General features: G+C 46.2%; 1 protein-coding gene across 2 annotated transcripts in view; it reads left to right on the top strand.

Moving 5' to 3' along the window:
- The window catches only part of LOC309546232 (TSC22 domain family protein 1-like), a 42,533-nt gene extending 19,491 nt beyond the window's left edge, over positions 1-23,042 (top strand). The window contains exons 1-3 of one of the 2 annotated variants that reach the window (XM_082245799.1): positions 17,063-17,305; positions 17,392-17,443; positions 22,660-23,042. In XM_082245799.1, coding sequence (XP_082101925.1) covers positions 17,208-17,305; positions 17,392-17,443; positions 22,660-22,926 — 417 coding nt within the window. In that variant the 5' untranslated portion in view covers positions 17,063-17,207 and the 3' untranslated portion in view covers positions 22,927-23,042. Of the gene's footprint in view, positions 1-17,062; positions 17,306-17,391; positions 17,444-22,659 lie in introns of those variants that run through there. The other variant, XM_082245798.1, reaches the window with a different exon arrangement.
- Positions 23,043-26,148: the final 3,106 nt, after the last annotated feature.

Here is a 26,148-nt window from a genome sequence, read left to right as displayed (position 1 = left end):
TTCCGATCAACATTCTGGAATTGCGAGCAATAAATCTCTGCCTTCTGCGTTGGACGGACAGGCTTCAGGGCCATCCGGTTCGGGTGCAGACGGACAATGCCACAGCGGTGGCCTACATCAACCACCAAGGGGGCACCAGGAGTGCCCGAGCGGCTCGGGAAGTAGCCGACATTCTGTCTTGGGCCGAGACTCACGTCCCGGCGATAACGGCAGTTCACATTCCGGGAGTGGAGAACTGGCAGGCGGATCCAGACCCTGGACCAGGGAGAATGGTCCCTTCACCCGGATGTCTTTCAGATGTTGTGCGCGAAGTGGGGTTCCCCAGATGTGGACCTGTTCGCGTCTCGTCTAAACAACAAGGTGGAAAGGTTCGTAGCAAGGACGCGCGATCCTCGGGCAGACGCCTCGGACGCATTAGTGGCGCCCTGGCATCAGTATCGTCTGATGTATGCCTTTCCACCGATTCAGCTGCTATCCAGGCTCCTTCGCAGGTTGGCCTCGGAACCGCACACGGTGATTCTGGTGGCGCCAGACTGGCCTCGCCGGTCTTGGTACGCAGACCTCGTGAATCTGGCGGTCAACGCTCCGTGGCGTCTACCTCTTCGAGAAGATCTCCTGTCTCAAGGACCGATATTCCATCCTGCTTTACAGTCGCTGGCTTTAACGGCCTGGCTGTTGAAAGCCAGGTCCTGAAGGATAGGGGTCTCTCCCCTGAGGTCATTCCCACTTTGATCAAGGCTAGAAAAGCCTCTTCGGGGAAGATTTACTACCATACTTGGAAGGCATATTTTGCCTGGTGTGAGTCCAGGGGGTACTCCCCTCGCTCATACTCGGTATCGAGAGTGTTGGCCTTCCTTCAAACGGGCGTGGACCAGCGTTTGGCATTGGCCACGATTAAGGGTCAGATTTCTACGCTGGCCGTTCTCTTTCAACGCCCTGTGGCGTCTAATTCTTTGGTTAGCACCTTTGTTCAAGGGGTGCGGCACTTGGCCCCTCCTCGGAGGGCTCCTTTACCTCCATGGGACTTGAACCTTGTTCTGTCCGTGTTACAGCATGCTCCCTTTGAAAAGATCAGGGAGATCTCGTTGTCTCTGTTGTCCAAGAAGGTTGCCTTTTTGGTAGCGATCACTTCGGCTCGCAGGGTGTCGGAGCTGGCGGCCTTGTCCTGCAGCTCTCCCTACTTGGTGATTCACTTGGATAAGGTGGTCTTACGACCTAACCCTTCTTTTCTTCCGAAGAGGATCTCGGAATTTCACCTCAATGAGGATATTGTCTTACCTTCGCTTTGCGCGAAGCCTAAGCATCCGAAGGAGGTGGCTTTGCATTCCTTGGATGTTGTTCGGGCGATTCAGGGTTTACCTGTCATCGACGAAATCCTTTCACAAGTCGGATTCTCTATTTGTCCTTCCAGAGGGTCCTCGAAAGGGCATGGCAGTGTCTGCTGCGACCATCGCCAAATGGATCAGACAGACCATTGTGCAAGCCTATGCTTTGAGGGGGAAGGTTCCTCCTTTCCCTGTGAAGGCGCACTCTACCAGGTCTCTGAGTACGTCTTGGGCCTATCGTCATCCGGCTTCTGTGGCCCAGGTGTGTAAGGCGGCGATTTGGTCGTCCGTTCACACCTTCTCAAAATTTTACAAAGTGGATGTTCAGGCATCGGCAGATGCTTCCTTTGGCCGTAAAGTTCTTAGTGCGGCAGTGCCTTAGGGTCCCTTGTTTGGGTCCTTGGCTGTTGGGGTGTTTTTACTCCTAGGTTACTTGTTCTTTCCTGGGTTGTTGCTCCTGTTGAGCACGTTTTTTCCTGTTGCCCAGTTGGTTCTCTTACTTTGGTAAGGTTCCTTTCTCTGATGTGGGTACTGCGTTGTTTTAGGCGCGGCTGCTTTTTTCCCACCCCTCATGTCTACACTGCTCTGGGACGTCCCCATTAGTGAAGATTATGAAGTGGCGGCGACTGTCGGAGGACGTAAGAGAAAACGGAATTTTTGTAAAATCTTACCGTAAAATTCCTTTCTCTGAGTCCTCCGACAGTCGCCGCCCCCGCCCCCGCCCCTCTTTTGGGGTTTATGTACTCTACTGCTATGCTACTGAAACGGAGTTGAGAATGCAGGAAGCAGGGAGGTATTGACTGAGGGGACCGCCCCCTAGGGGTGTGATATGCTAAAAGCTTTTATATTAACAAATCTTGTTGCCTAGCTACTCCTACGGAGCAAAGGTCAATACCCCATTAGTGAAGATTATGAAGTGGCGGCGACTGTCGGAGGACTCAGAGAAAGGAATTTTACGGTAAGATTTTACAAAAATTACGTTATTTTTCACATTTTTTTATATGGAAACCCCCCCCCCAAAAAAAAATGTAAAAATCAAAATTTTTTTAAATTTTTGGCCAATTTGTTTTCTGCTACCTATGTTTGGTAAAAAAAAAATCACAATAAGCGTATTTTGATTGGTTTGCGCAAAAGTTTTTGCGTTTACTAACTAAGGGAAATATTTTTGTCTTTTTTTTTTTTTTTAACGCGTAATGGCGGCTATCTGCTATTTATTTTTATTTTTTTTGCGGTACTGCGACATTGCGGCGGACAGATCGGACCCTTGACTGACATTTTTGACACTTTTGGGGGTACCAGTGACATTACTACAGTAATCAGTGCTATACACATGCACTGTTACTGTAAAAATGACACGGAGGGAAGGGGTTAACTTTATTGGAGAGGGAGGGGTTAAGTGTGTCCCGAGGGGCATGTTTCTTACTGTCATTGGATGTGGCTAGTGGTGTAATAGCACAGATCAACGGTCTTACATAGCAGGACCAAGTGATCAGTGCTTTTTACACAGGGGAGAATGACAGGTGGCTTTGTTTACACTAGCCGCCTGCCTTTCTCCCTCTCTGCCCGACTATCGCGAGTCCGGTCACACGCGCCGGCTTCGTCGGGTACGAGAGGGGGCGGGAGCGCGCCTCCGCGGCGCGCGCTCGCCCGCTATTCGCTCCCAGGCTAGTGACGTACCGGTACGTCACTTTGCCTGGGAGGGGCTGACCGCCGCCGTATATAGTCGGGCGGCGGTCGGCAAGTGGTTAACGGACAATTGCGCGGTTATGCGACTCTGTACCCAAATAAAATTGTTGTCCTTTTTCCCCACAAATAGAGCTTTCTTTTGGTGGTATTGTATCACCTCTGCAATTTTTTATTTTTTGCGCTTTAAACAAAAAAAGAGCCACTATTCCGGAAAAAAATGTATATTTTTCACTTTCTGCTATATAACATTCCTCAGTGATTTGTAGCGTGACTGCGACATTGTGACAGATCAGACACCTAACTGACATTTTTGACACTTTTAGGGGGACCAGTTATATTACTACAGTAATCAGTGCTAAAAATATGTTACTGTACTGATGACACTGGCAGGGAAGGGGTTAACACCAGGGGAGATGAAAGGGTTAAATGTGTACCTGGGGGATGGTTTCTAACTGCGTGGGGATGGACTTATGGAATGAACACGGACCTGTGTTCCTAAATAGGGGGCACACGGGAGCCCTATGTTCATTGCTGACAGAACGGCAGTCTGCAGTGTTTACATGGCAGACCGTTCTGTCTCCACGGGGAGCGATCGCAGGTGCCCGGCGAATGGGCGTGCGTGCATACCCCCACGATTGCTCCCACGAAGCGACTTGCGTGTACGTAGTTTCGTGGGAACCTGCCGACCTGTATACCGCGGCTGGTCAGCAAGTGGTTAAGTACTCTTAATGGTCAGGTCTGAGCTCTATCCATTCTTTTTCAAAGGCCTTTGGCTTCACTGTTTCTTGCAAGAACCCCTCTTTAAGGTGTATCTCATATTGTGCCCCCAAACCCCCCCCCCCCCCCCCCATATCCCTTGCAGCGCTTTGTGTTTCCTTGGTATGCCCTGTAGAAATCACCCTTTGATCCTGTCAGCGATATCCCCTAAAGGTTCTTTCTTGCAAAGTAGCACTTTTAGTTGCTGTCCCCTCTGCCAGATATGTTAATGAATTGGCTGCCTTTCCTTAAGAGCCTTTCTTCATACTTTACAATGACAAAGCTGTCTTGTATCCAAGACCATCCTTTCTCCTCACGTTTGTCTTAACAATTAACCTCAATGAGGACATTGTCCTCCCATACTTATGTCCTGCTTCTTAGCCTCCAAAGGAAATCTCTCTACATTGCCTAGACATAGCCATTGGGATATGGCTCCAGCCAACTGCTTCAGGTGGATAGGTTTCCTGCATGTCCTGTTCGCCAAACCTTGCAAGGGACACCCTGCGTCAAAGTCTACCATTACATGATGGATACAAAATATAATTGCAAGAGTTGACATTCTCAAAGTGAAATCTGCTGCGTTTTTACATGCCCATTCCATCAGATCAGTGGAAATTTCCTGAGCATTTCAGCACCCAAGCCTTGATAGTTGTACAAGGCTGCCACTCTTCTGCTGATGTAACTTGTGTTCAGTATTTTTTTATTTTATTTTAGTTATGTCAGAAGTACAAACATACTGTATGATGTGGTACAGATAAAAATTAGATATCACAAAATCAGGAACGACCATAATCGCACATACTAGAAACACAAGTCAAAATCTATTTTCAGTAAAGAAGTAATATAACTTCAGAAGGTAATGGGTGTACTCTACACCCAAGAGTCCCGATTTTCAAAAAGGTACCCCTCAAACATTGCCTAAAATGCGATAAATCCCCTGCCTCATCTGTCCCCTCAGATCATGAATCTGATTCAGCCTCCAGATATGGGTCACCCTGCATGGGTCTGCCACTGCCCTGAATCCTCAGCTAGTGAGGAGGATTCCTCCACTTCTGCAACTGCGCACAAAAGGGCGCTGTGGGACGCACCGATTGTATCTGTGCATAAGACCTTAAAATTGGAGAACGCAGCTGCGACTGAGGCGCAGGTCCCCTTTGGCACTCACAAGCCATCCAGAGCCGCAAAGGTGTAATCTTTTCCCTCCTATTTTGACAGAATTGTCGCTACAGAGTGGGGACAACCAGTGGGGACGAAGTGCTTTGGTAGGCGATACCCCTATAAGGAGTCCCTTCTTAAGAAGTGGAATGTTCCACCGGTGGTAGACCCTCCAGTTTCCATATTAAACAAGGCAACCATGATTCCAGTTGAAGAGTCCCTGGCCTTTAAAGACCTGGCTGACAGGAAGGGTGAGGCTGTGGCCCGCAATATGTGCACCCTGGCTGATTCGGCACCGAAGCTGATATTCACCAATGCCCTGGTGATGCAGACTCTGTCCGAGTGTGCTAAGCTTTTACGCCATGACCTGGAGGGAGAATGGCTCCCCCTGCCTTTGCTGAGCTGGCGGACCAAGGGCTGCAGTTTATCTGGGATGCCTCTTTGGATGCGGCTCCCCTAGTGGCTCAGTTCTGTTTCGACAGTGGTCATTCAACGTGTCTTTTGGGTCACGCGCTGGTCTGCGGACCAGACTTCTAAAAAGGCCTGGACTGATCTTCCTGTTTTGAGGAGATCACCGGTTTGGGGCTACCCTGGATGATATTAAAGGTCTCAAAGGGGGAGGAGTACCCTTCTTCCACAAGCTATTAAGGGCAAGGTCCCTCATCGTAGACGTGGGCCCTCCTTCTCGGCTCATAAGACATTTCTTTCATCCTCAGGGTCGACTGACAAGGGATCGAAGCCCTTCAGGGCCTCCTCTGGAGGATCCAAGTGAACTTGGTTTGGCAAGTCAAGAGCAGGCGTCTCTAGACCCGAGGACAAGGCCCCTTCAGCTTGAAGGTGCGCCCTTACCCGTATCTGGGGTGGGGGGACCTCTTCGCTGGTTTCCAGACCCGTGGACTTCCCTGGTACAAGACAAGTGGGTCCACAAATTCATACAGTTCGGCTACAAGATCGAGTTTCGTTCTTTCCTTCCAACGTGCGACTGTCCCCGGTCCACTTACAGGCTCTCTTTGGGGCGGTGCAAGACCTGTTGCTTCAAGGGGTGATTGTCCCGGTTCCGACTTTGAAACCCTTTCAGGGGTTTTACTCAAACCTGTTTACAGTCCCCAGAAAGGAGGGTAAGGTGCTTCCAATCCTGGACCTCAATGTGCTGAATTGCTTGTGCAGGTGCAGAAGTTAAGAATGGAGTCTGTTCATATGGTGGTCGTTTCACTGCTTTAGGGGGATTTTCTTGCCTCCATTGACATCAAGGATGCTTACCTTCACATTCCAATATGTTTCGGTCATCAACGCTTTCTCCACTTTGCCGTGGGAGAGGAGCATTAGCAGTTTGTTGCATTACCCTTTGGTCTCGCCTCTGCTCCTTGGGTCTTAAAGTGTTGGCCTGGTGCTAGCATTGTTGCGTCAGCAGGGGATCGCAGTCCTTGGCTAGTTGGATGACCTTCTGCGAGCAGAGTCTCCTACTGCGCTAGTGGAAAACCTGGATATCTCCATACGGACCCTGAGGAAGTTCGGCTGGATTCTGAATCTTCACAGTCTGCCTTAGTCTAGTTTAGTGGAAGGAACCACCTGGGTCTGACTTGGCCTTGGCCAGATTACTCCTTCCTCTGGACAAACTCCAGAAACTGCAGGCTGCAACTCGCCTCCTGCTGTCCAGCAGATGGTCATTCCTCCATACTTGCATGCGAATGCTGGGCCTGATGGTGTCTACCTTCTTTTGCATGGTTCCATAAAAGGTCCCTGTAAGGGAGATTCTGATCAAATGGGACAACACTATGCAGTCTCTGAACAACCAAACTTGAACTGGGGTGCAAAATGATCTGTTGGCTTGCTGCCCGGCAGGTCAAATCCTGCCTCCCCTTGTATTGGACGGTGGTCATCATAGATGCCAGCCTGTCAGGGTGGGGAGATGTTCTCAACAGAAATTTGCTCAGGGGGTCTGAACCCTGGAAGAGTCCAGACTACCTACCAGTCAGTATCCTGTCGCTCCGAGTGATCAGAATGTGCCTGAAACATGGGACGGATCATCTCCAAGGATGTCCAGTGCGCATTCAGTCAGACAATGCCACAGCCGTGGCTTATATTAATCACCAAGGGGGCACAAGAAGTGTCCTGGTGACTCTGGAGGTAGCCGGCATTCTCAGGTGGGCAGAACATTTCTTTCTAGCCCTTTCCGCCGTACATGTTCCCGGAGTGGAAAACTGGCAGGCGGATCACCTCAGTTGGCAGGCATTGGACCAGGGGAAAGGTCTCTTCATCCAGAGGTATTTCATCAGTTGTCTCTAGTGGGGCACCCCGAGCTGGATCTGTTGGCGTCTCGGCTCAACAGAAAGGTCTAGAGGTTTGCGGCACTATCACGGAATCCTCTGGCGGACGCTAAAGACGCGCTGGTGGCCCCATGTCTGATTTACGCCTTCCCTCCTCTCAAGCTTCTGCAAAGTCTTCTACGCAGAATCGAGGCTGAAGGGATTCCAGTCATCTTAGTGGCCTCGGACTAGCCTTGCTGGGCTTGGTACACCCATCTGGTGCGGCTAGTCACCAACGTTCTTTGGAAGCTTCCTTTCAGGGAGGATCTGCTGTACCAAGGGCCAATCTTCCACCCTGCTTTAGTCACTGGCTTTGACAGCTTGGCTGTTGAAAGCCAGGTACTAAAGAGGGGTTGGTCTGAATTGGTGATTCCAACGCTGTTAAAAGCTAGGATTACAGTTGCTTGTATATACAGTATCTCACAAAAGTGAGTACACCCCTTATGTTTTTGTAAATATTTTATTATATCTTTTCATGTGACAACACTAAAGAAATTACACTTTGCTACAATGTAAAGTAGTGAATGTACAGCTTGTATAACAGTGTAAATTTGCTGTTCCCTCAAAATAACTTAACACACAGCCATTAATGTCTAAACCGCTGGCAACAAAAGTGAGTACACCCCTAAGTGAAAATGTCCAACTTGGCCCAATTAGCCATATTACCTCCCTGGTATCATGTGACTCATTAGTGTTACAAGGTCTAAGGTGTGAATAGGGAGCAGGTGTATTAAATTTGGTGTTATCGCTCTCACTCTTTCATACTGGTCACTGGAAGTTGAAACATGGCACCTCTTAGCAAAGAATTCTGAGGATCTGAAAAAAAGAATTGTAGCTCTACATAAATATAGCCTAGGCTAAAAGAAGATTGCCAAGACCCTGAAACTGAGCTGCAGCACGGTGGCCAAGACCACACAGCATTTTAACAGGACAGGTTCCACTCATAACAGGCCCTCGCCATGGTCGACCAAAGAAGTTGAATGCATGTGCTCAGCGTCATATCCAGAGGTTGTCTTTGGGAAATAGATGTATGAGTGCTGCCAGCATTGCTGCAGAGGTTTAAGGGGTGGGGGCTCAGCCTGTCAGTGCTCAGACCATACGTCGCACACTGCATCAAATTGGTCTGCATGGCTGTTGTCCCAGAAGGAAGCCCCTTCCAAAGGTGATGCACAAAAATGCCTGCAAACAGTTTGCTGAAGACAAGCAGACTAAGGACATTGATTACTGGAACCATGTTCTGTGGTCTGAGACCAAGATAAACATATTTGGTTCAGATGGTGTCAAGCGTGTGTGGCGGCAACCAGGTGAGGAGTACAAAGACAAGTGTGTCTTGCCTACAGTCAAGCATGGTGGGAGTGTCGTGGTCTGGGGCTGCATGATTGCTGCCGGTACTGGGGAGCTACAGTTCATTGAGGGAACCATGAATGCCAACATGTACTGTAACATACTGAAGCAGAGCGTGATCCCCTCGTTTCAGAGACGGCCACAGGGCAGTATTCCAACATAATGACCCCAAACCTCCAAGTTGACCACTGCCTTGCTAAAGAAGCTGAGGGTAAAGGTGATGGACTGGCCAAGCATGTCTCCAGACCTAAACCCTATTGAGCATCTCTGGGGCATCTCAAACTGAAGGTGGAGGAGCGTAAGGTCTCTAACATCCACCAGCTCCGTGATGCCATCATGGAGGAGTGCAAGAGGTCTCCAGTGGCAACCTGTGAAGCTCTGGTGAACTCCATGCCCAAGTGGGTTAAGGCAGTGCTGGAAAATAATGGTGGCCACACAAAATATTGACACTTTGCGCCCAATTTGAACATTTTTCAATTAGTGTGTACTCCCTTTTGTTGCCAGCGGTTTAGACATGGCTGTGCGGTGAGTTGTTTTGAGGGGACAGCAAATTTACACTGTTATACAAGCTGTACACTCACTACTTTATATTGTAGCAAAGTGCCATTTATTCTGTGTTGTCACATGAAATTATATAATATATTTACAAAAATGTGAGGGGTGTACTCACTTTTGTGAGATACTGTATGTATGTCTGGGCGCAGGGCAGGGGGGTGTAGTACAGGGCGGGCAGGAAGGCGCAGTACAGGGGTTTCTTCTGGCAGGAGAGCAGAAATGGGTCATCGCTGACAGTGCGCTGGGCAGAACTTTCTCCCATTCCTGCACTGTACACGAAGATCTCCTCCCCACACAGCACACACTGGAGCTGAAATCTGATTACCTTACACATAGCCACAATCTACACAGTGTATGACTGGCTACGGTGTTGCAGCTCTGACCTGTGAAATTCCATGGTCAGAATGGCAGCTCTTTTGCCGTAGCCTGACCTACACTGTGCACATCGTAGCTGTGTGTAAGGGAATTGAATGGGGAGGAGCTGCTCTTAGTGCTGTGCTCGAGCTGTGTACTGTGCAGGGATGAGAGATTGCCGGCACGGCATCAAGAGTGATGGAGGGCTTTTGGGGGGTGCAACTGAAATCTGGAGGGGGAGGGGCCCAGCCTACCCCCAGCAGTACCCTAGATCCGACAATAATCTGACCACTGCTGCATGCGTGGGTGGGATGTCTACTGCTCCTATCCCTGCCGGCCGGAATCGAATCTCCCATTCATCCCATGTGATTTGAGCAGTACACACATCCCACCCACACAAGCAGCAACAATAGTAAAATGCTCGACCTTGGGGGGGGGGGGGGGTTCTTCCTTCACCCCTGCAAAATGCAAGAGGTGCTCCCAAGACTTCAGGGGTGGGGGTGAAATGCAGGGGCCTCCCATGCACCTGGGGCCCCTAGGCAGTGCCTAGATTGGCCCATGCGTTGAGACAGCCCTGCCAGAACTGCTGCTTCTTATCCTGCATTGCCATGGGTTTTTTAAACTAGCATAATCTAGTGAAATATTTTCGTTTATTCCTTTGTTTTTGGATCTGTGCATTACCTATGACCTTCACAGTATGTACAGTAATTATACCTGCAGCAAGTTTGCAGTCTGTGACCTATCTCTTGTAGTGTATCCACAGTGTCTGGCAATCTTCTCTTGCATCACATTTACTGAATGTTATTTGCAGCCCTTCGACCTAAGGGACCACAATTGAGGCTCCACAAATCTAGTAGGCTGCCCCAAAAATTACTTAACGGAGCATGCCTTGTGTGTTAATACTTTGTAAATGGAAGCCAGATCATAGATTTCATTTAATGGTAGCTGTAAGCAAAAAACGCATACAGGAAATACAAAAACACTTAAATTTAAGAGAGCAAATTCTCCAAGGATGAGGGCTGCTCTCTAGAATTTAGACTGGGAGGGAATATTGGCATCGAGCACAGAACAGAAATGGGAATTTTTCAAAAAGACTTAATGCAAACTCACTGCAAAGTATATTCCCATGGGTAATAAGCTTAAAATGGCCAAAGTTTAAAAAAGCTATAGGTAAAAAGAAAAGAGCTTTTAAAAAATATAAAAATGAAGGAACACTATCATTGTTTAATTGTTACAAAGAATATAACCGAATATGTATAAAGGAAATCGGGGACGCAAAAATTTAAAATGAATGACAGATTGCAAAAGATAGTAAGACAACCCCCCAAAACTTCAACTATATTACCAGTAAAAAGGTTAGGTCTGAGCATGTAGGCCCTTTACAAAATAATCAGGAGTGGGTGACTGGGGACAAAGAGGAGGCAAATTTATTAAATACTTTCTTCAGCTCTGTATATACAAAGGAGCATGGGGGAGCTCATGACCATAATGAGGACGGTATTGACACAGCCCCAAATGATCCACAATGGCTCAAAAGTAATATGGTCCAGAAATATTTAGACAGAATAAGAGTGGATCAAGCACCTGGACCAGATGGCATCCACCCACGCATCCTAAAAGAACTGAGCGCTGTAATTTCTAAGCCTTGGTTTCTAATTTTTAGGGACTCGTTAAGGACTGGAATAGTACCACTGGATTGGCGTAGGGCTAATGTGGTGCCTATGTTTAAAAAGGGATCAAAGTCTTTGCCAAGTAACTATAGACCTGTTTAACTTCTATAGTCGGGAAGATACTGGAGAGTTTAATAAAAGACCACATAGATGAGTTCTTGCTGGGAAAAAATATTTTAAGCAACAGACAGCATGGATTCATGAAAGACAGAAGTTGTCAAACAAACCTGATTTCTATTTATGAGGAGGTAAGTAAAACCTGGACAGAGGGGTGGCTGTAGTTGTGGTATACTTGGATTTTGCAAAAGCGTTTGACACAGTTCCCCACACACGGCTAATGTGTAAGGTAAAGTCTACTGGCTTGGAAAGATTGGGTTGTAATTGGATAGAAAATTGTCTAAAAGATAGAATTCAGAGAGTAGTGGTTAATGATTCTTATTCTGAATGGTCTAAGGTTATCAGTGGTGTACCCCAGGGTTCAGTGTTGGGACCCTTACTTTTTAATATCTTTATAAATGATAAAGGGTCTGGGATTAAAAGTACCATTTCAGTCTTTGCAGATGACACCAAGCTATGCAGTGGAATAACTTCTTTACAGGATGTTTCCAACTTACAAGCTGACCTCAGTGCACTGTTTCATTGGGCAACTATGTGGCAAATGAGGTTTAACCACTTCAATACCGGACACTTTTCCCCCTTTCCGCACAGGCCAATATAAAGTTTTTAGCGCTGTTGCATTTTGAATGACAATTGCGCGATCGTGCAACACTGTACCTAAACCAAATTTGTCATTTTTTCCCCCCACAAATAGAGCTTTCTTTTGGTGGTATTTGATCACCGCAAGGTTTTTCCTTTGTTGCTAAACAAATAAAAAAAGACCGAAAAGTTTGGGAAAAAAAACGTTTTTTTGTTCACGTTATAAAATTTTGTAAATTAGATACGTTTTTTCCTGACTGATGGGGAGGCACTGATAGGCGGCACTGGTGGGCAATAATGGGCACTGATAGATGGCAATGATGGGCAGCACTGATAGATGGCACTGGTGAGCAGCACTGATGGGGAGGGCACTGGCGGGCAGCACTGATGTGGAGGGCATTGGTGGGCTCCCTGAGCCCTGATTGCCATCCCTGGTGGCCATGGTGGGCATCCCTGGGGTCATGGGTGGGCATCCCTGGTGGTTCTAGTGGCACCCCCCCAAGGGTCTGCACTGGTAATCAATGCTCTGATTACTAGTACAGACTCCTCCCCTGTCAGGAGAGCCGCAGATCAGCTCTCCTCTACTCGTGCCTATCAGGCACGAACTGAGGAAAGCCGATCAATGGCACTTCCTATTTACTATGTGACCAGCTGGGATTGGACACAGCTGGTCACATGGTAAAGAGCCTACGTCAGTAGGCTCTTTACCATGATCGGAGATGCGGTGTGTCAAAGTGACATGCCACATCACCAGGGGGTGCGTAGAGCGCATTATCCTGCCGCAATCATATGACGTCCGGTCAGGATAATGTAACCACCTTCCCGCCGTCATTTGCCTATAGGGCAGACGGGAAGTGGTTAATGTTGATAAATGTAAAGTTATGCACTTGGGGGCTAAGAATATGCATGCATCATACATACTAGGTGGAGTAGAACTGGGGGAATCCATAGCGGAGAAGGATCGGGGTGTTCTGGTAGATTAATAGAATGCAATGCCTAGCTGCTGTTTCCAAAGCAAGCAAAGTCCTTTCTTGTATTAACAGAGGCATGGACTCCAGAGAAAGAGATATCGTTTTGCCCCTGTACAGATCATTAGTAAGAACTCCTCTAGAATATGCAGTTCCGTTTTGGGCACCAGTTCTTAAAAAGGATATCGGGGAACTGGAGAAAGTGCAGAGAAGGGCAACCAAAGTGATAAGAGGCATGGAGGGACCTCCGCTATGAGAAAAGATTAGAGGAACTGAATTTATTCTCTCTTGAGAAGAGTAGATTAAGGGGGGATATGATCAACCTGTATAAATAAATAAGGGGTCCATATAGTGAACTTGGTTTTGAGTTGTTCACTTTAAGATCAACACAGAGGACAAGGGGGCACTCTTTACGTTTAGAGGAAAACAGATTTCGTCTCCAAATACGGAAAGGTTTCTTCACCATAAGAGCTGTGAAAATGTGGAACAGACTCCCTCCAGAGGTGGTTCTGGCTAGCTCACTAGATTGCTTTAAAAAAGACCTGGATTCTTTCCTGGGTATACAAAATATAAATGGGTACTAATATTTATAGGTAAATGGGTAAAGTTGATCCAGGGAATATCTGATTGCCTCTCGGGGGATCAGGAAAGAATTTTTTTCCCCTGATGTAGCAAATCGGATCATGCTTTGCTGGGGGTTTTCTTTCGCCTTCCTCTGGATCAACTGCGGGTATAGGATTGTGTATATGGGATTGTATGGTTGGGTTTTCAATACTGATATTTTTTTTTTTTTTTTTAACCAGATCGACTTGTCTTTTTTTCAACCTGACTAACTATGTAACTATAGATCTCCCATAAATATCCCAGCTCTGCACTAGATGGATGACCAAATGATCAGCCCCTACACGAGAACACTCTGGGGAGTATTTACTAAAACTGGAGCGTACAGCTCTGCATAGAAACCAATCGGATTCCAGATTTGTCAAAGCCTAATTGAACAAGCTGAAGTTAGAAGCTGACTTTTATGCACAGCTGCACCAGATTCTGAGCGCGCCAGTTTTAGTAAATCTCTGTTACATTTCTGTTGTACTGTGCAAGCTTGTATGAAATTGCTGAATGTCTATATTCCCTGGTCTGTACTTTACTTGCTAATACAATGACCTAAAATAAAGATCTGTTGTCAAATAAAACAAAGCATGTATGATTAGTACCTAACAATTACTGCTCTGGTTTACAGTCTGGAAGAAATGGCACTCATGTCTGTGGTGGCCGGGGGGGGGGGGGGGGGGGGGCAGTAGAATACCATTGTGATTGCTCTCCTTGCTTCAGTTCCAATTATGTTTGCCCTATTTATATAAGGCAGTCCCAACAATAGTAGAACCCCGATCCGATCACTGATCCCACAGAAGATATAAAGCACTGGGCATAGCAAAAGACTGTTTCCCACATAGTCCTGGCACAGCTAAACTTTATAAAACGTTGTGAATACATTGACCAGGAATACAATAAAAGAACAGAATAATATACATTGCTGTATGAATGTTATATACCGAGGATTTAGAATTCTGGTGCCCAGCGTGCGGTCCACCAGCTCTGTGTGTGGTACAAAGTGTCCTTGGCTGGGACTGCCACCTGTTGGGCATCTCCTTAAAGTGGTTGTAAAGCCACTTTGTGTACTTAAAGCGGAGTTCCACCCGTTTTGGTGTTTAGAAAAAGTGTAGCTGCTGACTTAAACACACACTCACCTGTCCCATGGCAGCGATGTGGTCGGCGGGAGCCTCGGTTCTCTCCCTCTTCTGCCTGCGGTGCCAGCATCTCTACTGTGGGCACCCGGCTGTGACAGCTTGCGGCTTCACAGCCTTGTGCGCACACTGCGCATGTGCGAGTCGCGCTGTGTGTCTTGAGTGGACGGGCAATCTTCTGGGACCAGTGACATGTCCCAGAAGAATGCAGGAAGGGAGGGGGAGAGGAGAACTTCCGCGTGGGCCCCCTAGCCAGCCCGAGCCGAAGTGGGAGGTACCCCCCCCCCCCCCCCCCAAACAAAAGACATGCCAAATGTGGCATGTCAGGGAGTCAGGAGTTTTTAAAGTGTAAGTTCAACTTTTGGGTGGAACTACACTCCATTAGATTCCCCTCTGCTCTGTTATATTATGTGCCCCAGCGTATTCTATATATAAAAAATGTTGCTGTACGCCTTATTACGCTTGATGCTCACGTGACTGCCCGCTGCTCTCCTCTCTAGATCTGAGAAGTACAGCTTAAGGGGCTGAGAATCCCTCACTGACAGCTAGGAGGAGGGTGGGAGAGTGACAGGCAGTCATGTGAGCGCTGAGTGGCACTCTGAAAAAAGGTATACACCGACATATTTTTATGTAAGTCATACACTGGGGCACATTATGGAAGAGAGGGGAATCCATTATGTTAAGTACACAGTGGGGTTGATTTACTAAAGGCAAATCATGTAGATGTGAGGGGAAGCTCTGCTGATTTCTATCATCCAATCATGTGTCTGCAAAATTGCGTTTTTTAAATGTCCTTGCATGCCCCCCTCAGATCTACAGCGACTGTACTTCCAAGCGCAGATCCAGTGCACTTGTAGTGCACAGTGGATTTGCTGTTAGTAAATAACCCCCAAAGTTATTTTAGCAGCAGAGGGGAGGGGCAGACACTGACAGGCAAAGAGGACAGAGGAGAGACATCGGATGATGAAGGAAGGTAAAACTGACCACGGTATCTGGGTTCAATAACCATGATAAATGTGGTCAGTTTACAAAGGGAAGGGCAGCACCAGACAGGGTCAGCCAGGAATTTTAGATGATAAAGGGCCAAAATACACAGCACAAGCACTGTGCTGCTCTTCATGCTTTAAAGGAACAGGATCATTTTTTTTTTTTTTGGGTTACAACAACTTTAACTTTGCAGAGCTGTAGCGGGGAGTTTGGCAATGAAGCAGATTGTGCTGTCAGGTGGAGTGATTTCTGACCAGCAGCCACTGTCACCAATAGTCCCACCTTTCTCTTCAAGCATAAGGGCCGTTCACAGTGGGAACTGCATGTGAATTACACAGGAACGCTGCTTGGTTCCTATGTGATTCATATGCAGTTCTGTACAGTGCAATTTTAGCCCATTAATTTTGAATGCGCTGAAATCTCACCACAGTGCACCAAGGTGTTGCATGCACCAGTTTTTTTTAAATGCACTGCAACCGGATCACATTTCTGTACCATTCAATCCGGTGTGTGAAAATGTATGGTTTGTGACCTGCGTTGAGGGGTTATCTGCAGCAGACCCTAAGGGCAGTGATTGGAATGCAGTGTGGGAAAGGGCACAGAGCATAGGTCCTCCCGCACTGTGTTCTAGTGTGAACGGGCCCTAGGTGCATTTTGAATAAGCCTCCTATCTTGAAGCAAGGTACCTCATTGCAGGAGCAGTCCTACTACCTGGGAAGTGTCAGGGGCCACACTAAAGGTCATGTTGTCCCCCATTGATATAGAGTAGGGGTCTCCAAACTTTCTGTACAAAGGGCCAGTTTATTGACCTTCAGACTTTTTGGGGGCTGGACTGTGCCCAGCTAGAGTGGAAATTTTCCTGGTAGCAGTGGGAGAAAAAACATTGCCACATTTGGTATTAGGGGGTTGGAATCCCATTCTTGGTATCACAGGGCAGAATAGTGCCTCATTATTGGTGTCAGTGGGAGAAATGATGCCCTGTTGGTGCCCCATTTATTTGATGGGCAGGCAAAGGGTGGAGATCAGTGATGTAGCACTGGCACTGCTACATGATGATCAGCACAATTCATATAGTGCTTAGTGGTGTGTTGTCAGGGAGGAGAGTGAAATGCTATGTGTATGGAATGTAGTTTGCCAGGTGTCAGGGACATGGTCTGTACATATGTAGGAGGATGATGTGGTCTGAAGGAGCAGTGTGAAAGGTGTAGTGTACGGAGATGTCACCAGAGGGCGCTCCAGTGTAGCAGTTGTCGCTCCATCCATCCATCCATGAGACCGCCTGCAGTGGTGTGTTGTATGTGTCGGGTGTTCCGCAGACTGTAGCCGGCGCAGTGCTCCCCCCATGGTGGGGCTGTAGATGTGATGGAGAGAGGGAGCGGTGTGCGGTGTACGCTGTGCGGGCGGAGGGGGGAGATGATGAAATCTATGTCTCGCTCTCCCGGTCCTGAAAGGGTTGCTGGGAAGAAGGGAGTGGGCGTTCCCTTAGGGCGGCCGGGCCAATAGGCGCCCGTTGCATAGATTATGTAAATGAGGCCGGCTCTCAGCTGAGCCTGGGAAGCGCTGAGCTGGGACATTTCTTCCCGCAGCATCCTGAGGACCAGAGCGGCTTCATGTCCGCGGAGCGCCCCTCTCCCTGGGCCGGACATGTAGAGCGGAGGCCGCCATGGATCTAGGGGTGTACCAGCTCAGGAACTTCTCCATCTCCTTCCTCTCTTCCCTGCTCGGCACAGACACCACCGCGCCCCTCACACTAGACAGCAGGTACATTATTATAGGACGGGGAATGTCAGTGTCACCTATCTATGGTCACCGATCACTCATCGCTATGTGTTCTTTTTATCTTTCAGCTCCTCCGGTGCCAGCGTGGTAGCGATCGACAACAAGATCGAGCAAGCCATGGTAGGTGCAGAGAGATCGGAGTGTGTGTGTGCGGTGGGGGCGATGTGATGCAGAGAGATCGGAGTGTGGGGGCGATGTGATGAGGTGCATAGAGATCGGAGAGTGTGTGTACGGTGGGGGCGATGTGATGTACCCCCCCCTCCCCCCTTTATTTCCTCTTTGTTATTGGAGCGATGCCCGGAGCGGTGCGGCTCCTCGCTCTCTCACGCGATTCCCTGCTCGCTGTTACTAGGCAGGAGGAGAACCTTTAACTCCCGGCTATAAATAGCTCGCTCCTCCATTGGTCCCACCGCAGCCAGGGTGGGCGGCCCGAGATGGGCTCTGATGATGACGTCATGGACTTGGAGGAAAACACTATGCGGCAACCTGCTCTGCTCAGACTAGCTGCAGCCGGTGTGCGCCGGGCGGGCCGACATCCCTGCTATTGTCCTCCTCCATTATCATCAGTGCACAGCACTACCTGCAGGAAAGGCTATAGACACAGCAAGGATTGCCCCATAGCGTATACATATATACACCCCCTCCTATACTTAGCCATGTAAGCCAGCTAGTGCTGGGTAAACCTCACATCCATACCAGTAAGATTTGGATTATGGAAGGAAATAAGCATTCAGTGTAGATGATGTCCTGGGTGGGGGGGTTCTCCCATGTGTGTGTGTTGCTGCCCCTCTATATCTTACCATATGTAATGTCTGTATAAAATGTGATATACCCACAACGACCCAAAGTACCCCTGTTGGAGCAGTATAGAGGCTGCTTTCTAAAAATGCCAGTTTCCTGGCTTCGGTACAAACCTTGAACAATCCTACGTAAAACAAGTCAGAATCCTCTACCTTTGTATTTGTTTCCAATCAGTGACTCGGAAATGATCGACACCAAAGCAGCATGACAGCCAGGCACATAGCATTTTCAGGGAGATCAGTGATGGTAGCCTATACATTTCTCAGATAGGTTTCCCTGTTCAAACCTGAGCGTTTTTCAGCTTGTAAAACGCTCTTCTCTGAAGTCTCAAAATGCCCAACAAGCAAAATCCCATTCATTTCAATGGCCCCTGTTCACATATGAGTGGTTTGTCTCCTGAAGCAAAACATCTGAAGCTCAAAAAAGTACACGAGTTTCTTTTTTGGCAGATCACAAGCATTTTTGTTAGATGTCAATGCCTGCCTCCAAACGCCCCAAAAAACACCTGAAAACAATACGCTCAGGTGTGAATGGAGCCTGAAAGGGGTTCTAAAGGTAGAAGGCTGTTTTTACCTTAACTACTTAAGCCCCGGAGGATTTGGCTGCTAAAGGACCAGGGTTTTTTTTGCGATTTTTTACTGCGTGACTTTAACGGACAATTGCGCGGTCGTGCGACGCTGTACCTAAACAAATTTGACGTCCTTTTTTTCCCACAAACAGAGCTTTCTTTTGGTGGTATTTGATCACCTGTGCGATTTTTTGATCACGCGCTATAAACAAAAAAAGAGCATAAATTTTGCAAAAATAACTATTTTTCAAATTTTTTTATATGAAATTCCCCAAAAAAAATGTAAAAATCAAAATTTTTTAACATTTTTTCGGCCAATTTGTTTTATGCTACCTATGTTTGGTAAAAAAAATCGCAAAAAACGTATTTTGATTGGTTTGCGCAAAAGTTATCGCGTTTACTAACAAAGGGAAAGATTTTTGTCATTTTTGGTGTTTTTTTTTTTTTAACGCGTAATGGCAGCGATCTGCAATTTTTTTTTCGGTACTGCGACATTGCGGCGGACAGATCGGACCCTTGACTGACATTTTTTACACTTTTGGGGGTACCAGTGACATTACTACAGTAATCAGTGCTATATATATGCACTGTTACTGCAAAAATTACACTGGCAGGGAAGGGGTTAACTTTATTGGACAGGGAGGGGTTAAGTGTGTCCTAGGGGCGTGATTCTAACTGTGCAGGGACATTCCTATTGGTGTAAAAACAAAGATCAACAGTTCTACATAGAACGGTCAGATCTTCACTTTTACACAGGGAGAACTGACAGGCAGCTTGTTTACACAAGCTGCTCTGTCTTTCTCCCTTCACAGGAGCGATCGCAGTGTGACTGGCGGACATCGAGTCCGCCGGTCACACGCACTGACTTGTCTGTGAACGAGCCGCGGCGGGCGCGCGCCCGCCCGCAATAGGCTCGCAAGTCAGTGACAGGAGAGTGACGTATCGATACGTCACTCTGCCTGGCCGGGGCTGACCGCCGCAGTATATAGTCGTGCGGCGGTCGGCAACCGGTTAACCACTTAAGGACCAAGCCCATTTCTGACACGTTCACAAGTTAAAATCAGTATTTTTTGCTAGAAAATTGTTTTTAGAACCCCCCAAACATATTTTTTATATATATATATTAATTTTTTTTTAGCAAATACTCTGGAGAATAAAATGGCAGTCATTGCGATATTTTTTTGTCATGCAGTATTTGTGCAGTGGTCTTTCAAACGCCATTTTTTTTTTTTTTTAATTACATTTTACTGTATTTAAAAAAACTAAACCGTAAAGTTAGCCCATTTTTTTTTTTTATATTGCGAAAAAGATGTCACATCGAGTAAATTGATACCCAACATGTTACAGTTTAAAATTGCGCACATCTGCGGAATGGCGACAAACTACAGTCAAAAAAATCTCCAAAGGCAACCCTTTAAACTTTTTTAATGGTTACCAGTTTAGAGTTACAGAGTAGCTCTTTTTTTAAAATGATTGTTCTCACTCTGACGATCGCGGTGTACCTCACATGTGTGGTTTGAACAGTGATTTCATTTGCAGGCGCGACTTCCGTATACGTTTTCTTTCGCGCGCGAGCTCACAGCGACGGGGGCAGCTAAAAAATTTTTTTCCCCCTATTTATTTTTTAATTTTAGCACCGGTTTAAAAAAAAAAAAAAAATCGATTCACTTTTATTGCTGTCCTAAGCAATGTAAACATCCCTTGTGGCAGCAATAGGCAGTGACAGGTACTCTTTATGGAGGGATCGAGGGTCTAAAAGACTCCAGACCCCTCCACTACACTTCCATGTATTCAAAACGCCGAAAACTGCATTTTTGAATACTGTCACTTTTTAAATTCGTAAACTGGATGCGACGTCATGGACGCCGCCTCTGGGTTACGTCATGGGTTACGTCATCGAAGACCCGATCGAAGCTGCATCCGGTTTTGATCTGGACTCCAACCAGTTGGCAGACATGCTGGCAGAGGGGGGGGGGCGTCCCCTCCCGCTTGCTGGGGTAACAATCAAGCGGTTCCCGAGCCGCATTGGTCATTACTGCCTAAAAGCCGTCTGCCGGCTCTAAAAAATGGTACCGGGATGATGCCTCTAGCTGCAGGCATCACCCCGGTACAACCACTTAAATGCACCCGATGTAGACCTATGTCGGTTTGCGTTAAGTTGTTAAAATTATTGTAAATGATCACATTGTAAAACGAACTATTCAGTTTAAAATAGAAATGAAAGGCATAACATTTTATATAGATAGGAAAATGGGTATTTATAATGTATTTTTATTTATTTTTTTAATGTCATCACATTCCCTCAGCTGCAAAAGGGAGGGGAAATGCAGCAGCACACAGAGCTTCCCAGTGAATGGCTGTGCAGTGTGTGTGTGGGGGGGGGGGGGCGCATGTCAGGGCATGTCTGATCATTAGAAGAGAGCCAGCCTGAGTTCCCAGCATAGCTAGAGAACTGACCACAGTGTGCTCTCCTGCTTAGTGTGGTCAGTTTTTATTAGGAAAGCAGAGGGACTGGCAGGAACACCAGGGATTTCACATAAAGGAAGCAATACAAAGAGAACAGGAGATTTTCTCATAGAAGTGTATGGTACAGCAGCCACATATCAGGAATATGAAGTGTTGGGGTAACAAACACTTTAAGGCATTCTCTGCATATAGGTAAAGGTAAAAAAAACCTGTGTGCAGCCCTAACAGCTCCCCCCTTCCCATACTGCTTAGCTGAGCCCAATCTCAATCTAGCACTGTGCACAAGTGTGGCTCTCTCCCCTCACTAGAGATCTATGCAGCTGTTGGAGCCAATCGCTCCTGCTTCTGTAAATCACTGCCAGTAAGGAAAGAGCAGGGCAGGCTGAGCCACACTGTGTGTCCATGGAGTGGGTCCCCATGAGTGCCCCAGTGACACATTGCTTACTATGGGGGCACACAGAGGGAGCCAGGAACACCAGCTGAGGACCCTAGAAGAGGGGGATCAGGGCTGCTCTGTGCAAAATCCATTCCACAGAGCAATCAAGTAGTGATATGTTTGAGGGGTTAAGGTTTTCTTTAAGATGTTTTCGCTTACAGTGGATCCAGACATACAAAAAAATATTAGTGGACAGGCAGGATATCTATTGTAGAGGAAACATGCTTTCCTCGTCTTAAGTGCAAAAGAATAGACTTACCCACCTGTGTGCACAATCTTTAAAATGCACAGTTTGGTGCACATTTTCAGCCTGGTGGCTGTATGCCAGCATATATGGACTTCTGCACAGGAGTTGCATCATCCCTCAGCAGCCAATCAAGATAGCTGAAAGACCTGGCACCCAGAAGATGGTGGCCAGGGGCCTCATGGATGTTGGATCATTTTTTTTTTGGGGGGGGGGGGGGGGGGTTTGAGGAGTTTAGTTCAGCTTTAGGGCTCTTTCACACGGACGTTCCGTATGTCCGTAAATCACCCCATCCGTTTGCGGGTGATATACGGACATAATGAATGTCTCCGCTGACATTCGATTTTCGTCCTTTCAGTTCTGTTCCGTTTTTTGGAACGGAGCAGAACCCTATTTTTGTTCCGTTTAAAAAACCGAACGGACGCAAAATCGGATGTCATCCGCTGATATCCGCAATGCCTATAGACATACATTATGTCCGTATATCATCTGCAAACGGATGGGATGATATGCAGACATACGGACACGGATGACACAAGTGTCATCCGTGTCCGTGAAAAAAAAAGTGTCAGAGCGGGTTGCAATACGGTCCGCTCCTTGTGAAGGAGCCCTTAAGCAGTTATTTTAGGTTTTCGTTGTTGCAGTCTACCGTAGTAATTACAGACACATAAGAATACTTGGCAGTATTTTCTTATTTAACCCTAAGGATACATCCCTACTTCCAAACCTTTTTGTTTCCAAAGCAGAGTCACCTATCTAATATCACATTTTATTCCCTACATCTGCTTCCCTGAACATTAAATTTATTTTTTGTTGTGCAGGATTTGGTTAAAAGCCACCTGATGTATGCAGTTCGAGAAGAGGTGGAGGTATTAAAGGAGCAGATCAAGGAGCTGATCGAGAAGAACTCCCAGCTGGAACAGGAAAACAGTTTGTTGAAGAACCTGGCAAGTCCAGAGCAGCTTGCCCAGTTCCAAGCGCAGCTCCAGAGCGGCTCCCCCCCCTCTTCATCTTCATCCTCACAGCCTGTAACAGGCAACCCAGCCCCCGCACAGCCAGCCTCACAAAGCTCCGGGCCCTCCGCATAGCAGCTTCATCTCATAACAAGTCATCACAAATGGGGCCTGACACCACTATGACCATGAATACTGAAGAGGTCTGGGACCATACCGATAGTAGAAGTCTGACGGGAACTCGCTTCTGACTGCTTGGACTTTGACATTTACAGAGGAGGTGACCAACGTTTCACCCTTTTTATTGCTATGAAGTGTCCTAATAATTTCAGCAACTGCAAAACTCCTACGATTCTCTCTCTTGGATGTGCCTCTGATCTACACTTCATATTTAAGGAGCAGGTGCCGAATGTGCCTCCCACTCTTCTCCGGCTTCCAGCTTGGTTGCACACCTCCCCCCCTTTTCAGTATTAGAGCTCTTTTCACTCCACCTCCTTTTCATACTTTGACTCCAAGGAATACTTCTTTCAAGGCGTGTTGCATTGGAAATGAGCCGTTCTGCTTGGACAGTCATAATGTAAATATACCTAGCACTGCATTGTATGCAAGCTGTGATTCCTTCATTTTTTTTTTTTTTTTTATAAATATTTTATTTTCATTTTTATCTATGTAACACGCACGGCTGTACATGATGCAAGTATGTTCAGGTGTAAAGGTGGCACAGTAGTGGATTGATTTTTTTCTACGAGGGAGCTTTCCACCACAAGGACACCACCTTCTTCCCTGTGGGTGAAACCATTGAAGTGTACTTCTACTGCTTGAGCCCTTCATTTGCAATATCTGCTATTGATACAATACAATCTGTTGTGAGAAGATGCTGTTGGAAACTAGGAATATTATTATTATTATTATTATTATATTATTGTTTCAATGAAGTTTATTTGCCTACTGTATATTTGTGTATGTAGTGTAAGTACTCTGTAAAATAGAACTCTTGTAAGTACTATTTAGGTTGTACAGATTGAAATTTAGTTCCATTGGCTGAACCGAAATGTTTTGTTTTTTTTATTTTTAAAGCTGCTAGCTCTTTAGGAGTCGGATGGACCCTAGATGAAGGTTAATCTGGCACTAAAGGGTTTAGCCAAGAGCACACCTGCACAACTGTTTAGGACGTAGAAGTAGCTAGACCATGGCTCTCCTGTTATTGTTTGACGTTCAAGTCTCATAGCATACTCTGCAGCGCCAAGATGCATGCTGGGGTTTGCGGTTGAACAAGAACGTGAAAGCCACAGCAAACACACATTAGGACATGACAGATTCATGCCACTTGTATTCTTTCTCAAAACTTGCCTTGGCTGAGAATCTTTTGAAGCAAACTCCAGTTCACCAATTTTCTTTCTGTTTTGGTTTAAACACTCCAGATACTGACCACTTTCTGCTAATCGAAAAGAATATATGAGCTGTAAGGTAGTATGCATACGTTGTGCATGTTCTCTAAACAGTTGTAACACGTCATTGTATTTAACTGTTGCACTTGTCAACTTTCAATAAAGCATACATTGTTGGTAAAGAAATGCTTTCCTAAATTAGCTGACTCTCTGGGCCCATAAAATTACCTTGGGCAGCGTTTTAGTCCTTTTTATGTCCAATTGGCAAAGTTTGAAATTTGCATCAAGCCGGTTTTATGGCCTCATGCAAGCTTTGCACTTGCTTCTTTGTGCTTGAATCATTTCCGTTATGGTATTTTCTATATAGACAAGTTGGATTTTCCTATGGAAATAAGCTGTGTTGGCATATTCCAGCATGCAGGCAGTCAAGGCCGTGCTGCTGAGCTTAGTAGATTTATTATGAAACACGTATTCACTTAGCAACAAGCCCCACCCCTAACAGCGAGCTGCGAAGGGTTTCCCGTGCACACAGCCTGCAGGCACATGAAGATTACATGGAAAATATTGCGTGATTTTACAAATCCTGAGAGTCCAAGTGTGTTGGCATGAGACTTCAAAGCTTATTACAGCTGTTATATTATAAAAGCACCTCTGTAATCTTCATTTATTTGCCGATGATTTTTTTTCCACACATCAGAAGTCTCATACTATTTTTGGCAGTCTGCCTTTCCAAATGATTTGAATGTTCCACTTTTTGCTGGCACAGGGCGTGGTTACGCTTTTCCGATTTTATTTTTAGTATTTCATTCGTTCTCTAGATAATTTCTCCTGGGCATTTAATGCATTCTATAAACAAGGAAACAGGAGGCCGTGATATATTGTTACTATGATGGACTCTTTTACCATTGGCCCACAATAGTAAATGTGAAGACCTAGCATTTATTATACTTTGGGCTTGTACCGTGTTTTTTTTTTTTTCCCCTCTTTTTGCTATAAAGGTTTTCACACAATTTCTCCAAGGATTCTCATATTTTTCCTATCCAATCCAATTAAAAAAAGGGAGAAAGCTGTGGGAATGTGTGGAAACCCGTATAAATAGACCCCTCTGTAAGTAACCTACATGTGTTTACTGTTAGGGTGGGGACGTTAAAGTGGAACTTTAGTCAGAAAATTAGGTCCTCCTAGATCACTTCAGGTTGGCCCCTTTTTGCAGATATAGCTTGTGGAACAAAAAAAAAAATAAGGGTCTATACTGTTTTTAATATCCAGTAATACCCTGTCTCCCCCTGCTCTGCACATGCTCAGTTCCCCTCCATTTTTAGGCACTGCTAAATTTGTAGAGGCCGATCTGCTGACTGCATTAAAGCAGAATTAAACCCTCCTATTCTTTACAGCCAAGGAAGCTGCTTCTGTTTTATCTGCAACTGCCATGGTGCTGCACATGTGATCAGTTATGACACCAGCCATTCAATGGTTTGACAGTTTTGTTGAGGACACAAGCTATCCCAGCATTCCAGGAAAGTAACTGTTTTTTTTCCTAAACCATTAAATCGATGGGTTTAGTTCTGCTTTATGATTTTCTGCTGTTCAGGGCCTCTGAGCTTCAGCAAAATGGCAGCCTCCAGCAAGAAGAAACAGGAGCAATGCTGGAGGCAGTTAACAGCACACACTAATTTTGCTAGCATGATTATTAATGTGGAATGTATGTTCTTTGCTAAAGAACTTTTTTATCAAGTTGTTATGGGTAAAGTTCTGTTTTAAGGAACCTCCTGGATTTTTCTATTTTTTTTTTTTTTTTATCAATTTTCAAAGATACAGAGAGAGAACCTCTTGATTTTTATTGCTGCCCAAGTCTTATTAGGAACATTCCTATGTTGTCCCTGGAAAAGAAGAGGCATCTCTTCAGTATAGAAAGAAACATTTTGAGAACATATTCCTATCAGCAACACAGACCTAAAAAAATAAATGG

This window comes from Pelophylax lessonae, assembly GCF_965119305.1.
Source record: "Pelophylax lessonae genome assembly, chromosome: 2".
Taxonomy (NCBI): Eukaryota; Metazoa; Chordata; class Amphibia; order Anura; family Ranidae; genus Pelophylax; species Pelophylax lessonae.
The sequence above is the reverse complement of the archived record's forward strand: the minus strand, read 5'-3'. Positions and strand labels throughout refer to the sequence as shown.